Here is a 14,749-nt window from a genome sequence, read left to right as displayed (position 1 = left end):
TCTTTTGCACTATATGTATCTTCATATGTACCTGAGACATGCTCCCCCTTCATGTGCATGATTGATTTTGGAATAATCTGATGTGCATCTTTCCTGGTCAAAGTTACCAATTAGCTCCACAAGACCCGTTACAGCTTCACGAGATCCACAAAAACAACGGGTTGTCCTGAGGCACAGGAACAACAAAAATGTCCTTTCATCACCTTCCTATTAGGGGCTCCAGGGCTTGAAGAAGGACTTTGTGACCTGACTGAGAGGCCTGCCTGAGGAAGTTATCCAAAACCCTGTGTGACACCATCTCTTTCTACACATGGCTGGGACCAGTGGTGTGGCATTTGTCTCTGAATTGGCCATATAATGAACCCAGCTTCCAGCAGTGATCAGGATACTTAAGTTGGAGGCTATGGTCTCACCGGCTATGCCAGGTTCCTGAGTGGTGATCAAAGGCAGCATCGGTTCCCTCACGGTGCTTTCATGGGCCAGAGGATCCGAGTGCCTCCCACGCTACGAACCAACCCCAAGAGCACAGGAAATGCACCAGGAAGAAAACACAAGGAGCACAGGGGAAGTGCCCATCTTCAGACCAGAGGCCTGGCCTAGTTCTCCACAGGGCAGCAAAGCCTAGAAGAGGCAGACTGGAGGAGAGATGCTTAAGAGGCCTCCATTCACTTTCATCCCCGGCCAGAGCAAGTTGCTTGCTAGCACCTCTCCATAATGCTGCCTTGTCACGATTTCAGCTCACAGCCTTACCTCTAACAACTGACTTCCAGGACCCAGAGCTGGAGAACAACATCACCCTGTTTCAGATGCAAAGGCAGGGGGAGTGGTGAGCACCATGGCAGCCAGCTCTGCCTTTGGCCTAGGCTCACTTGTCCCAGTAACTGAAATAAACCTATATATGTACCTTCCCTGCCAGCACACATTCATTTCTTTGAGCATTAGCATCTGCAAAAGAGCTACTGAAGTGGATCTGACCTGGCCTGACCCTGACACTTTCCTTGTCACCTTGTTTCAGCCTCTCGACGGTTTTGTCAACAGCAGCATTTGTTGACAGTTATTTCCCCAATTCTTTTCACTTCCTCATGCGTGCCACATGATTTATTTATTTATTTACACTTTAATCCCCATTAAGATCATAGAATCATAGAATCATAGAGTTGGAAGAGACCACAAGGGCCATCGAGTCCAACCCCCTGCCAAGCAGGAAACACCATCAGAGCACTCCTGACATATGGTTGTCAAGCCTCTGCTTAAAGACCTCCAAAGAAGGAGACTCCACCACACTCCTTGGCAGCAAATTCCACTGTCAAACAGCTCTTACTGTCAGGAAGATGTTTGAAGATGTTTCCAGGCAAACCCTAAACTGCATTCTGTAGCAGGGAATTGCTAAGAATTGGCAGCAGAAACAGGATACCTCATACAGGAATTAAAAGGCAATTTACGGTGCCATGACTGTAAAATATTTTACAGCAGGAACTGTTAAGAGAAAAGAAGGAAATATAAGCCAACGATCTAGGTGAATCCCACTAACAATGTACTGTACTGTTTTGCAAAAAGCACAAACAAACAAACAAACAAACAAAACCACCCTTGGAGGCGTAGGACACAATAGTGATGGATCTTTGGGAGACCAGACCAGTGTCCAAGATTGCCCAGTAACAAAGAAATAAGATCCCGTCTGCCTGGACAAACATTCATGCAACCGGAATAGTGACAGGAACAAATGAGCAGAGAGCGGTGGCACACACTCAGAGGTAAACATGCATAAGGAGGGAAAAGGACCTGGCTAGACCACACGGCAGCAGAGAAAAGCAGACTGTACCATGCTGTCTGTAGATAGGGGGTTTCCTATAGATGTTATCTTTTATTCCAGTGTCTGAGAAGAAGGAAAGAAAAAGAAGAAGACCCAGACAGTAAGCAAGCGGTTGAAATATGCTTCCTCTTTATCAAATACCTCCACCACCACCCCAGATATCGAGTAATGTATTGCTTAATTTTGAGCATATAAATAAATGAGACATTAGCATTGGCTTGGTTCCTAACTTGTTGCTGTGTTCATGGAAGGAGATTTGCACTCCTCAAAGGACTCCCTGTGTTTACAGATTTCCTGACCATGGAGCAAAAAGTTAGGAATCAACTCAGCAACATATTTATTTATACGTGCGACCTTTCTGCAGTGTACTTAAGATGGCTGAGCAATGAATGCTCAATTCTTTCATATTTCTTTTTATGATAAAATGCATTTTTAAAAAATGTGGCTGAAATGTTCCCATATTCCTAATGCGGCTAAAGGCTTGTTCAGCTCTTAAAACTCACATGTAAAACCAAGATGTGAACAGACTCACCCCCAACGTCATACAGACCGTGCATACAACATGAATATCTGCAGGGAGGTATCACGCAAAAGCTTCTGTCTGGATTGTTCAGACTTCCAGATTGTATGGAAAGTATACACAATGCAATGTAAATATCTGGGAGACATGTCATCTGATATACTTTTGTAAGAGTTACTCATTTCTTTAAGAGAATTTAAAAGATTTAGCTATCTTTATGGTATCCAGTTCAGCCAGCCAGAATTAACATATAAATTACCAGCTCTTTTTTTTGCAGTAGCTTTAAGTCCTTTAAAAAAAAGTTTGCCAGAGTCCTAAGTGACTCAGGGTTCCAGATGCCTCCCAGCTGATGTTCATGCTATATGTGAGGATGTGAGAGGGAGAAGCTACTCTTGTGCGTATATCATGAGATGGATTAGTCAACGCAGCTCCCTCTCTGCTCATGTGATGGTTTTACACACAAGTATAAGGCCTGAATAGGGCTTGGGGCCAAACTAGATGCAATGCATGAGATCTGTTTGTTTTCTGTGTTTAAAAGTTGCCATGTCAGGCCCAGTTTGAAGTATTAAAGGCCAAACTAGAGATTATTTGAGTTCTCCCAACCAGAGATCTCCCAAAATTCTTTTCACTTTGTTCTTTGTAGGAAGCAAAGCGAGTGTGACTTAAATCAGGGAAACTGCGTGGTAAGAAAAGGCATCCCAGTGCTGCTGCCCCAATAAAAATTGGATTCCAGATGCTTGCAAGCAAAGGAAAAGATGGCTTGGATAGCAAAGGAAAATATTCCAGTTTGGCTCTTAATTTGATGGCCTAGAAAATTGTTGTTAATAGATGGAAGTTAAGATTTGTATATTAGGCATAAAATGCAATTAAGTGTAGCATTAAAATATTTTTGGTTTATATAAAAATAAATTTGTTTGTCTATTGTTTATACACGCAAGCATTACAGATGATGGCAATTAAAGATTAAGACAAAGCAATGAATGCCTACCTGGGACATGGAAATGTCTAGGTGCTTGCTGATATAGCGATGATGAAGATTTGCTGTCTGAGCACATGGATAAACTTGGAGTGCTTCGACCACTTTCACTGCCTCCAAGAGGAAGAGCAAAACAAAAACAAAAAGCATATAAAACAAAAAAATGGCAAGCAAAATAGAGATAAATTCAAGCATAAAAGAAAAGCTTTTTCAAATGATTTCTTAATCCAACATTTTCTTTAAAAAAAAACAACCAACAATGGCTTAGGAAGCCCCAGATTATTTCAAACATCCCAGCAGCTTCTGATTCTGTAAGTATCTGTAATACTGCACTATGGCTCACATCTTAAAACCTATATAGGAAAGTATGTAAGATTTTGTACTTGTTAACAACTGTGCTATGCAGAAGGGTAGGAAATGGCTTCACCAAAAGTTTAGCCCAACATCATTTGCACCACATACAGATCTTATCATCAGAGTTGCATCCTCTCCCAAAACCTACTGGGGTGGACCATATCAGCCCCCACAAATGTGTGAAGCTGCCTGAGTGACAACTATTCAAACTAGTGGTGGCTCCCTAAACTCTCAAAGAAGGAGGTAATCTGGGTCAAACATCTTGGAAGTAAGGGCTTGTCCACACTTTCATCTGACCTGAGTTTTCACTGGATTCTAGATCAGTTTCTTATCCCTGCTCTGAACCCACCGCCCACTTGATCCAGTTAAAGATGCAGCATACGGTAATTGCTGAGGTGAAGAAACTCCTTACTGAGCTGCAGAGCAAATTCACAAAGCATCAATGAAGCATTTACTGAAGCTGGTAGGCAATGCATGCAGGAGGCAAAGCTATCAGTGCTTATTAGAGTAAGAAGGAAGATAAATTAAGAAATAACTGGACAACCCTGAGAGTACTATAGACTGAATGATTAGCTCCCATTATATTAAGCCTTCATCTTTTTCGATGAGCTCCCAGCTTTTCTCTCTTACCTCTCTTTTTTCTAGCCCCCACCCCTAAATCCTGGCCCCACCCACCTTTAAAAATTTATGTATGACAGGTAGTTTTATAGGGGCTTCCTACTTGCCTAGGATTATTTTATATGGATTTCGCTTTCCCTCCTATGTTTTCGCTTTACTTTTTATTTTCAGTTTTAGCCATAGTCACCTTAGATTTGTGACATGTACGCTTCTTAGGTTTGTTACAAATTCCTTCCTGTTTATTATGTAAAAAAGGAATGCATTTTTAAAGTAAATTTTATTAACACCATCTTAACTGAAACAGTGGGTTTATTCTCTGCAAAATATTTTGTCTGCATTTTGATATTGCTTTATTCCTGGCATCGGACATGATATTTTTCTCTTTTTAATGGTTCAGATTGAAAGGCCTCTCTTGTGACATTTGTTTTGAATTCTTTGAACCTGAAGTAAACAGACACGTGTGAATATATCAAAAATTGTCTCATTTCCACATATTGTCCCTCCATCTCCTTGCAGTTAATTAACTGCTTTTTCATAGAATAGTACAATATTACAGTTTTGGAAACAATGTAATGAACAGCTACACCCCAACAACTTTATTTACAAAACCGGAATTTTCTTATGTCACAGCTTTGGGGGGAACTGCTTTCAGTATGGGAAATCCAGTTCACAGAAAGTCTCATGACTTGGGTCAATTTTACAATTTTACTTCTATGGCTGAAGGGCAGAGTAGGGAGAAAGCTTGTAAAATTTGCTTCTGCTTTTTCCATCCTTTGCATAGGGACGAGATTTCATCTCATTTATTTTGGAGTTTAAGTTCTTCCTTAGAGCTACAGGCTAGATTTGCTAAAGCAAATCTTCAGAGTGTGAGAATATAGCTTTGCTGTAACTGGTCATAAATTCTACTTTGTCTCCCCTATAATCCCCTCTCGACCCTCTGATCTCCATACTATTTTACGTGTGTGTTGTATTATCAAGTCATGGATATATAATGCCATATTCCAGGTATTATGATGTAAAATGTATTATTTAGTATGTATACATTCATTTCCTCTTTTCCTTCAAATCATCTTATAACATAAACCAATTATCAGTGGCATTTTTATGGCATTCTCCATCAAGGAGCTGCTTTCAGTTTCCTTTTTGAGGGCATTCACAGAGCACTGGCCTCTGGGCGTACTCTCTGTTGGCTCAGAGCCACTGTGACAGTCTTCCACAACCCGGTGCCCTCCAGATGTTTCGGACTGCAATTCCCATCAGCCCCAAGCAGCATGTCCATGTGGGAGGAGGGTAATGGGAGCTGTGGTCCAAAACATCTGGGCACCAAGTTGGCAAAGGCTGCAGTGTAGGTCAGTGAGTTTATAAAGAGATGCGCCTCTTTCTAGATATCAAGCCTGTCAAATTTATCAAATTTCCGCTTTGGCCAGGGGACCCGCCACTCTTCCAATGAACATGAATTATATCTATAAGATAGGAAAATCAGCCTTGGGTCAATTTTACTTCTATGGCTGAAGGGCAGAGTAGGGAGAAAGCTTGTAAAATTTGCTTCTGCTTTTTCCATCCTTTGCATAGGGACGAGATTTCATCTCATTTATTTTGGAGTTTAAGTTCTTCCTTATGCTAATTTGATACCACTTAAAACACAAGTGAACATACGGTAATATGCTAATACCTCACTTTTATAAATAAATGGATGCTTTACTAGGAAAAGCGAGAGACAGAGAACCTGCCACCAGTACTGTGCAATGTGCAGCTGCAGCAGAGTGTTGAGCATGCATTAGGAAACTTTCTAAGTTCACACAAACTCCTGAAGCCCTTCTGCGTCTACCCATAGGGAATTCATTGTGTGTCAAGAGTTAGGTATTTCAAGGCAGATGCAGGTGATATACAAAGGGTTTCTTAAAGGGTTCTGCATACCAGTTCACAAGTAAATATATAAATTTAGGTAGCTACTGTGTTCCTTTAATTTTGGAGCAACTGAATAACTAACTAACTAACTTTCCTTAAAATGTAGAGAGTTAAAAGTTCTACATCCACCTCTAAGCAATGTAGGAAGATCTGGCCCCACCTCGGATCAGTATAAAAAGCCCAGGAGAAAGTAGAGATAAAGTCTTCTATATTAGCTTTCATTCTCTGTTTCTTTATGTCTCTCCTTGCTCTCCCTCCCTAACTCCCTTTTCTGGTTGCTATGGACACTGATAGCTATAAACATCTTAGGATGCTTGAATATGATGTAACTCAGAATGATTGGGATGAGTGAGTTTACTCACTCATTTACTCACATTTACCTTTCCTCCACTCTTTCTAGGCATGGTGTGCGATTTAAAGCTCCATGTCCGAGGGTCCCTTTTTTGCTCCAGAGTTTTCCCAGCAAAAAAACGCTCTTTAAAGTTCTGTCTGCAGCAAACTCAAATTGGTGTTTGCTCCGATTCAACTTTACAGAGCAGATTTTTGTGGGGAAAGCTCAGGGCAAAAACAAAAAACAAAACCGCTTTGGCATGGAACATTGAAAGGGCAGACATCTGCCTGGCAAGAGCAGAGCAAAAGGTAAGAGGGAATAGGCCTGTAGTTAAGTAGGAGTGCTGCAGGATGTTTAGGATGAGAGATGCAAAAGGGCTAGGCTTTATTAGTGTTTATTTCTTTGTGGGGCATATTTTCTGTAATATTTCTATCCAATTCTTTTTTCCCTTCATTTGTTTTATTATTTCTTTACCCACAGTCCTAGCACTGGACATCTGCATTGACCTTCTGGGGATCTATTTGCTTTGTTTTCTATTTCTCTGCTGTTGCTGTGTGGATTGTGCTTCAATAAACTGTTTCAGTTGCAATTTTGTGTGTGTTATCTTTTCTACTGATTTAGCTTTACCCACCAGGATGCAATTTCAAAGGCAGAAATTTTACACCCAGTAGGGGGTGGTAGCCACTGTCTTATGTGAGAGTGCAGTGCAGGGGCACCTGTGAGGTGGGAACTAAATGTGCCCTTGGGTGGAATGGTCATGTTCATTCACTCTCCCATGAATGTCCCAATCTGGTCACTTTGTTCCCTATGTGCATGGCCTCACTTTCAAAGACCTGCCATGGTGATGAATGGGAAGGATGTGGCTCTGGGTAGGAGAATATAGCACCTTCATCCTCTGGTGACTTGTGTCATTTGAAAGTCGGATATTGCCCCACTTTTCCTGTGGCATGTAATGGCATCTATCTACTGCGACCCACAGATCTCAAAGTTGGGCCAGGCCTTAGCTGCACAGCTGCACCTTTGCATCCTGATTCTGTTTCTTGGTGTGATGCTACAATGAGATACTGAAGCATGACCGCATGTGTGCGCATGAACACAAACTTCTTCTCAAATCCCTGGCATGCATAAACTGCAGCATTGACTCCCCCTTGTTTCCTATTTGTGTATATGAGATGAAGTATGAATATTCATCACATCAATTATACTACATTCAAATTAGATTCCCACCCCCTCTTCAGCTTAATGTAATGAGCAAGAGGCCAATGAAAGGCCAGACCTGAATAAATGTATTTTGTACTGCCCTTTGGTCTTTCCACAATAGTACCCCCACAGACAAATGAGAGGGAAGGGTGACCCTATTTTTGCATTCCTGGTCCTCACTCAAGCTCACAAGAGGGATTTGCTAAAAACTAAGGGGGGGAAGCTTTCCTTTGGGTGCTGGAGAAATGCTCCACATTTAAACCTACAACTGTTTTCAGAAACTGTCCTGGGGAATTATATTGATGGGCAGTCCAGAAATACTTTATTCCTTTTGATATCTGGGTGTAATGGTAGTGCTGATTCTCTACCCATGAACAAGAAACTTCTATATTTCTCTTTGGGTTGAGGTAGCATGCCTTTGCCACCATATCTCGGTCAGTAATTAGTTGCAAACTAGAGAAAAGCAGCACTATTTGACTAGGTCTTTGTGAAGCTATCTTGGATCATTTCGAGGGAAGATTTTAGGATCTCTGATCTGCAGCATCTCAGAGATGGATCTGATCTTGTACTTGTCAGTCACCTACAACCTAGGTAATTGTGACTGATGGCATTTGTTGGACCCTAAGTCTTTAATTAAAAATTAGAGTAGGACGTGCCTGCCTGAAATCTTCCAGCATCTGCTTTAGTCCATTCCTATACAGCAGGGGTCAGCAAGGTTTATCTTGCCTGGGCCAGATTGGTCTCGCAGAGATCCCTCCGTGGGCTGGATTGTGCGCGTGCCCGCAATTTTTGGCGTCTGCGTAGACGCGATTTTCGGCGCAGCAGAAGCAAGTCTCTGTGCCACGCTGCGCCGGTTTAATAAACGACCTCCACAGGCTGCTTCTGGCCCATGGGCCTTAGGTTGCTGACCCCTGCTATACAGCAACTTTTGAGTGCTGGAGGGTATTTGTGATTTTGTTCCCAGGAAAATTGCCCTCTCCCCTCCCCCGTCCATGTTCAGTTACTTAACAGTTGAACCGGGAACCCTCCTAGGCCTAAGAACTGTACCCCTTTGCGGGCAACGCTGCAAGGCCTTCGAGGCAAAGGGAGAAGGGTAGTGTACGTTACTCTTACCTTTGTACAGTAGGCTACATTCCAGCCATGCAAAGTCAGAGGTTTCCACATCTCTCCACAACACACACATCTCTCCATCCGGCAAGCAAGAGGCATCACCATCACAGTTCAATGGCACATTCCAGTCAGGCAACAGCAGACGAGGGCACTGGGCATGTGGGGTGTGGCCAGAAGCAGCCATCGTGGTCTTGCCACCACCCTGACCCACATGTAGCTGGGAAGCCAGCTTCGTGGCATCACTCAAGCCACTCCAGATGAGGCCTGCATGAGCCTGGCTCCTCATCCTTGAGTTGAACAAACCTATTCGTTTTACTTGGATTACTACTTTGAAATTAGAGTCTGCCACTTGGACTGCTACTTCCCCAAGACAGTAAGAGGTTAACATCCACAAATTCATTGTGTGCAGACGTGCAGAACAGCACAAAGCCTCCAGTCTCATGAAGTCGTCTACGCTGAAAAATGTGCCAAACTGACAAGAGTGTGCTTCTAGAAGAAAGAGGCTCAAATATTTGTGGTAGGTTGCCAAGAAGGCCACGGAATACATTCCTTAAAATGAAACTTCACCAACTTTTAGCTGAAGGGTTAGGTTCATCTCACAAGATAATAGTACTGCTCTAATGCACAACAAAGAAACTCGTCTTTACTCAAGATTTAAAAATTCAGCATATAAGAGTATGACAAGCATGTTAGGCTGCTTTTATCTACTGATTAGTGGAATATGGTACAAATTTCATACACTGATAAGAGAGAAGCATTTTTTCCTAAAAACAGCTATTTTCTTTCCTGTTTCTTATGCCACTTCACTTATTGTTGCCTTCTTAAGCTTCCCATTGTATTTTATATTATCAATAAAATTAGCTATTTTATGGAAGAAATAATGTTTTATTAAACACCTCCAATGTTTTAACTATTTAGGTAATAGACAGGAGAAAAGGATTCTAAAGATTTCCTCAGGACACATTCCCTGCTTGCCCTCTCTCTACACAAACACACACACAAACACACACAAACACACTCACACTCACATACACACAGAATCAATCAAAGCTTTTGTGAAATATTGCAAGATGTTCCCAATTTTATACACAGTACACATCTCAGGAGATCAAACCCAACTGATGCAAGGCCTAAGGTTATAAACTAATGAACTGGAAATTAGAAAGAAGGGCAGCAATGTTGGAGACTGGATACCTGTCTAAAAGAAAGGTAGGGAAAAATAATTTTGGGTAGATATTTGATTTAGCCATTCATATTTCCATGGGCTTTGTACATTTGATCTGACAAAAAAATAAAAATAAAAATGTTTGTAAATGTCTGTAATATTGTGAAGTTAAATAATTTTGCCTTCAGTAATCAATCAGTACCCACAGAAGAAAAGATTTATAGCAAGAAATAGCAACAAAAGTTAGAGAGAGAAAATTATCTATTAGAGAGACATGCAAACACAACAGCAAACCACACTTGGAGATGTCTACAGTAACCACATCACAAATGGCATTCCTGGGCCTTACCTTTGAAGAAAGGGATGTAATGATGTCTGAATGTAGATGTAAGGCTTGTGTGTTGGGGCAGGGAGATGCAGCTACTGGTACCAAGAGTCTGAGTACCAGCTAGGGGGCAACAGAAAGTTAAATGAAAATAAACTCCTTCATTTGCTTACTGAAAGCTACAAAACACTCACAGCAATGACACCTTTTCAATTTAGGAAAACTGTCATACTAATAATGCAAAAGTTTGTTTGCACTAGGATGGATTGGGATGAGTTGAGGAGGAATAGCAGTGAAGCCAGAAGCGCAACATCTCTTGAGAAGCAGGAAACTCTGTTCTAAGACTTGGAAGTAGAGAATTCATTTCAATGAACCTATAGAGCGTACCACAGTTCAGACTGTGTTACAGCAGGAGCTGTGTGAGGAAAATCACCCCTACCCTGCTAAGCCGTTGTTCTGCCTACGTATGGGAGTGGTGTTGAGAGTGGGTCTGGACAGTCTTGAAGCGGTACTTTGGCTTCCTCTGCCAAGGCATCGCTCATTTCCCAGGTGGGCAACTCAGCATTCACACCCAGGTATGTAACTTTGAAACCTATCTATACATGACACAATTTGTGTTGCTTGTAACAGTTTTTTATTTGGGGCTGGGGAAAGGGGGACTGCCCACCTGCCTACAGTCTGGAACCACAGTTGTTATTTCACTTCCAGATAAAAGCAGAACAGCGACTACTGGGGGCTGCTAAATCATCCATGTCTGGAAGCACCTTTAATTTGTCTCAACAGGAGTTTGCTTCCAAGCCTCAGAAGGGAAAATACCATTCTCTTTCCTATAGCAATGGCACAACTGTATTTGGAGTACAGTGGTACCTCAGGTTAAGTACTTAATTCGTTCCGGAAGTCTGTACTTAACCTGAAACTGTTCTTAACCTGAAGTACCACTTTAGCTAAAGGGGTCTCCCACTGCGCCACCGGAGCACGATTTCTGTTCTCATCCTGAAGCAAAGTTCTTAACCTGAAGCACTATTTCTGGGTTAGCGGGGTCTGTAACCTGAAGCGTATGTAACCCAAGGTACCACTGTATTAGGTTCATTTCTGGAGACCACAGTTCAAAAATTATCTTTTCTGGATTGTGCATATTGTAAGAGGGTCTTGGTGGTGCTTACCCAACATACTTTACCTGGTCCTTCCAAGTGACATATCGATATATTTATTATTATTGCTAGAGATTGGTTTTTCTTGTCTTCTGGATGACAAATAAATCCTACTGAAAACATTACGCTTCTCCCGCTTCCCTGAAAGGATAATAGTGCACCTGGAGGTTCTTGTAGTGGAACCCTGAATCAGAGTGTTTAATCCAGTGAGGACTGACTTAGTGTAGGAGGAGGATGTGGAGTGAACATGTTCTTTGGGGAGAGCTGCTACCAAAGGAGGGGGGCTGCTTAATATTCTAGAAGTCTTCTAGAAGACTTCCATAAATCCCTCATTGCTCACATGAGTGTGCAGGCCCAATGATGCCATTCTTCAACGGCTGCATGAAGGTTACATCCCATGGATTTTGAAGTGTGTGAGCTTAATGCTCTCAGGATGGAAGTATTTGACAAAATATAAACACCTTGTAATAAATTTTAGAGTGATCCTGAAATTGCAGTTATTTCTGTGCAAGGTACATCTAAAAAGGAAGACTGCCTCCTCTTCCAAAGGTCAAAGGTGAGCAGGAAAGCCATGAGAGTCTGTAAAGGAAAGCTGCTCGTCAGTTACCTGGTCGGCTGTAATTCTGAGGAGAGTGAGAGGTTGGGGTGTTGCGGCCGTAGCCAAGTGAGCCAGTAGAACTAGGGCTGGATATCCTGTACTGCTTGAAAGAACGGTCATCTTGGTCACCCTAAGGATGAGAGAGGGAACTCATCAGGGCAGAAAAAACATGAACATTCAAGAAGCTTACAATCAACCACATTTTGCACTCATGCCAGCCAAACTTCAGGTTTCACAATTATGTTTCTTATTCAGTTCCAAAGACACAAAAGCAACGCTAAAAAAACAACAAACCACCTAGACTTTATTGTCACACTATCTCTACTACCCTGGTACCTAGATGAAAAAAAATGCAGTAGTTTAAATAAATTCACAGAACATTTTAACTGCACTGATATAAACAGGGATGGCTACACACGGCCTGCGGGATGCACCCAAGAGGTTTTCTATGCTTTCTCATGATCCCCTCATTTTGTGTGTGTTTTTCTTACTTAACAGCTGAGTTTCTGAAGCCCTTTCTATGTCCCTCCTCCCATATTTTATTGTTCTCCCTTATTTATACAAGAAGCAATGTTCAGCAATCTCACCCATCTCCCACAGAAGCACCAAACATTAGTTACGTTGCATTGCATTGATCTTTTAAGTCCTTTCAATTCAAACAAAGGCATCACCCCACAAATCAATGTTGCTTATGTAATAAAACTGGCCTGGAGCTGGTGAAATTCCTAGATGGGAGATGTGGGTGTGCAACCTCACATGTCACCATAAGCTCCTTAGAGGAAATGTGGGATGTGTGTATCTCAGAATAAACATACAGCCTAGGTCTGCTGTGGCTTTGTGTTGGGAATTTGTGACGATTATAAAACAACCCACTCTATTTTCCTAATGAATGAGGTATGATGGAATGAAATGAAGAGTGTTTTAAGACAAACTTTGTATTTTATAAAAGTGTTATTTCACACACTGACAACTGTTTCATATGTGGGGGACAAATATACATGGATGACATGAAAGATGCTGAAAGACAGAAGAGAATCTACAAAGCAAAAAGAGCTGCCTATATACAGCCACCAATATCATATCACGTGTGTAACAAAAACATGAATTTATTTTGGCTTGGTAACAGATTTTGAAGTGGAATTTAGCAAGGGATACTTCTTAACTATGACATGCATGTATACAATCTTTCACACAAAAATGGCTCAATATTTGCTTAAATATAGCAACACACACATTACCTCCCCGTAACTATGTCTGTCATCTGTCAAATAGCTGATATATGGAGAATAGGAGATCATATCTGGACGGTCTATGTTATAGATAGCTTTATCCTTAGGAAGAGCAGCCAAATCTCTGTAATCAAGGATTTCAACTCCAAGTTTTGCCTAAGAAATAGAGGGGAAAACAGCCGTGAAGAGGCAGCTTAGAAAACAAGAATCACAACACGTTTGAAACTGAGAACGTAAGGAAACTTATGAGATACTCCAAAGGGGACAATTTCATCTATTTTCTCTTCAGTTGCTATGGTACAACTAAAGAGTTACGCTTGAATTGTTGGTCTCTGTCTTTGAAATGTTTCTATAAAGCCACTGAGGAACAGCATAGAGAGGCATAGTGTGGTGTCACCAGTATACCGATAGCACCCACTTCGTGTTTTTCCTTTTCTACTGATCCGGGATAACTATTGGGACACTGAGTCATTGCCTAGAAACTGGTGTTGTCTAGATGGGAATAACAAGCAATTATGACAGTCAAAAACAGAAACTATGATGGTCGGAGACCTGCTTGATTGTATTTCTGTAGACAGACACAGTAATAATATCTGCATATTATTGTTTCTTAATATTTGCTTTCAAAACTAATTCCCTCCTGTCTGCTCTTCATTGCTATCAATGATTTTCTTTTTCTTTTTTTAAAAATGATATTTATTGAGAATTTAAAATTACAGAGAAAAAAAGGAAAAGGAAAAAAGAGACAAAAAAATGAATTAAACAATACAAGTCAATAAAAAGAGAAAGAAAAACAAAACAAAACACACAATACATCAAAAACAAAAGCAAACAAAAAATTTAAAAACAAGTCCAATATTCCCAAATCTTTATCTTTCGTTAACTTGTTTCATCGACCTCCTCACACCTCCCTTTTTTGTATTCTAGTTATTAATTATCTCAGCAAATCCTTTCCATCTTTCACTATATTCTGTCATTAAATTGCCTTGATTTATTTTAACCTTATCTTACCATAAAAAGCCCTAAAGCTTAAAACTTAAAACTTATTTATACATAATTCCTTATAGCATTTCTACTAAAGCCAAATAGTTTCATTCCAACATTTTTTCTAACACTCATTAATTTTACAATAATTCTCTAAATGAATTTTTAAACTTTCTTCGAATCTTCCTCCATCGTCTCTTCTTCCTGGTCTCGGGTTCTGCCAGTCCTTTCTATCCATTCCATCTAGTCCATCAACCTGGTGATCTCCTGTCCAAGGCTCTTAACTCTTTTCCATGTCCCTTCTGCAGATCTTCTTCATGTTTATACCTGCACTTTACTTTGTCTTCTGCTGATCTTATTCTTAATTTCCTTCCTTTCTCACTGAGGAGTAGATCTCGGGGAGACTCCAACCTAACAATGTCTTTAACCCTTCTCGACAGGTCAGCCCATTCTCCATAGTCAGCACT

At 41.0% G+C, this 14,749-nt stretch overlaps 1 protein-coding gene across 8 annotated transcripts in view; it reads right to left on the bottom strand.

The window, feature by feature from the left end:
- ABLIM2 (actin binding LIM protein family member 2) overlaps positions 1 to 14,749 on the bottom strand; it is a 64,186-nt gene that overhangs the window by 22,654 nt on the left and 26,783 nt on the right. For 2 of the 8 annotated variants that reach the window (XM_081207754.1, XM_081207747.1), the window contains exons 10-14: positions 13,308 to 13,454; positions 12,079 to 12,199; positions 10,345 to 10,443; positions 3,322 to 3,423; positions 1,823 to 1,876 (exon numbers count right to left, since the gene is read on the bottom strand). In XM_081207754.1, coding sequence (XP_081063880.1) covers positions 1,823 to 1,876; positions 3,322 to 3,423; positions 10,345 to 10,443; positions 12,079 to 12,199; positions 13,308 to 13,454 — 523 coding nt within the window. Of the gene's footprint in view, positions 1 to 1,782; positions 1,877 to 3,321; positions 3,424 to 10,344; positions 10,444 to 12,078; positions 12,200 to 13,307; positions 13,455 to 14,749 lie in introns of all 8 variants that reach the window. The other 6 variants (XM_081207752.1, XM_081207748.1, XM_081207749.1 and 3 more) reach the window with 6 other exon arrangements.

This window comes from Podarcis bocagei (assembly GCF_964188305.1).
Source record: "Podarcis bocagei genome assembly, chromosome: 9".
In the NCBI taxonomy this organism is placed as follows: domain Eukaryota; kingdom Metazoa; phylum Chordata; class Lepidosauria; order Squamata; family Lacertidae; genus Podarcis; species Podarcis bocagei.
Note: the sequence above shows the minus strand (reverse complement) of the source record. Positions and strands in the feature narration are given on the sequence as shown.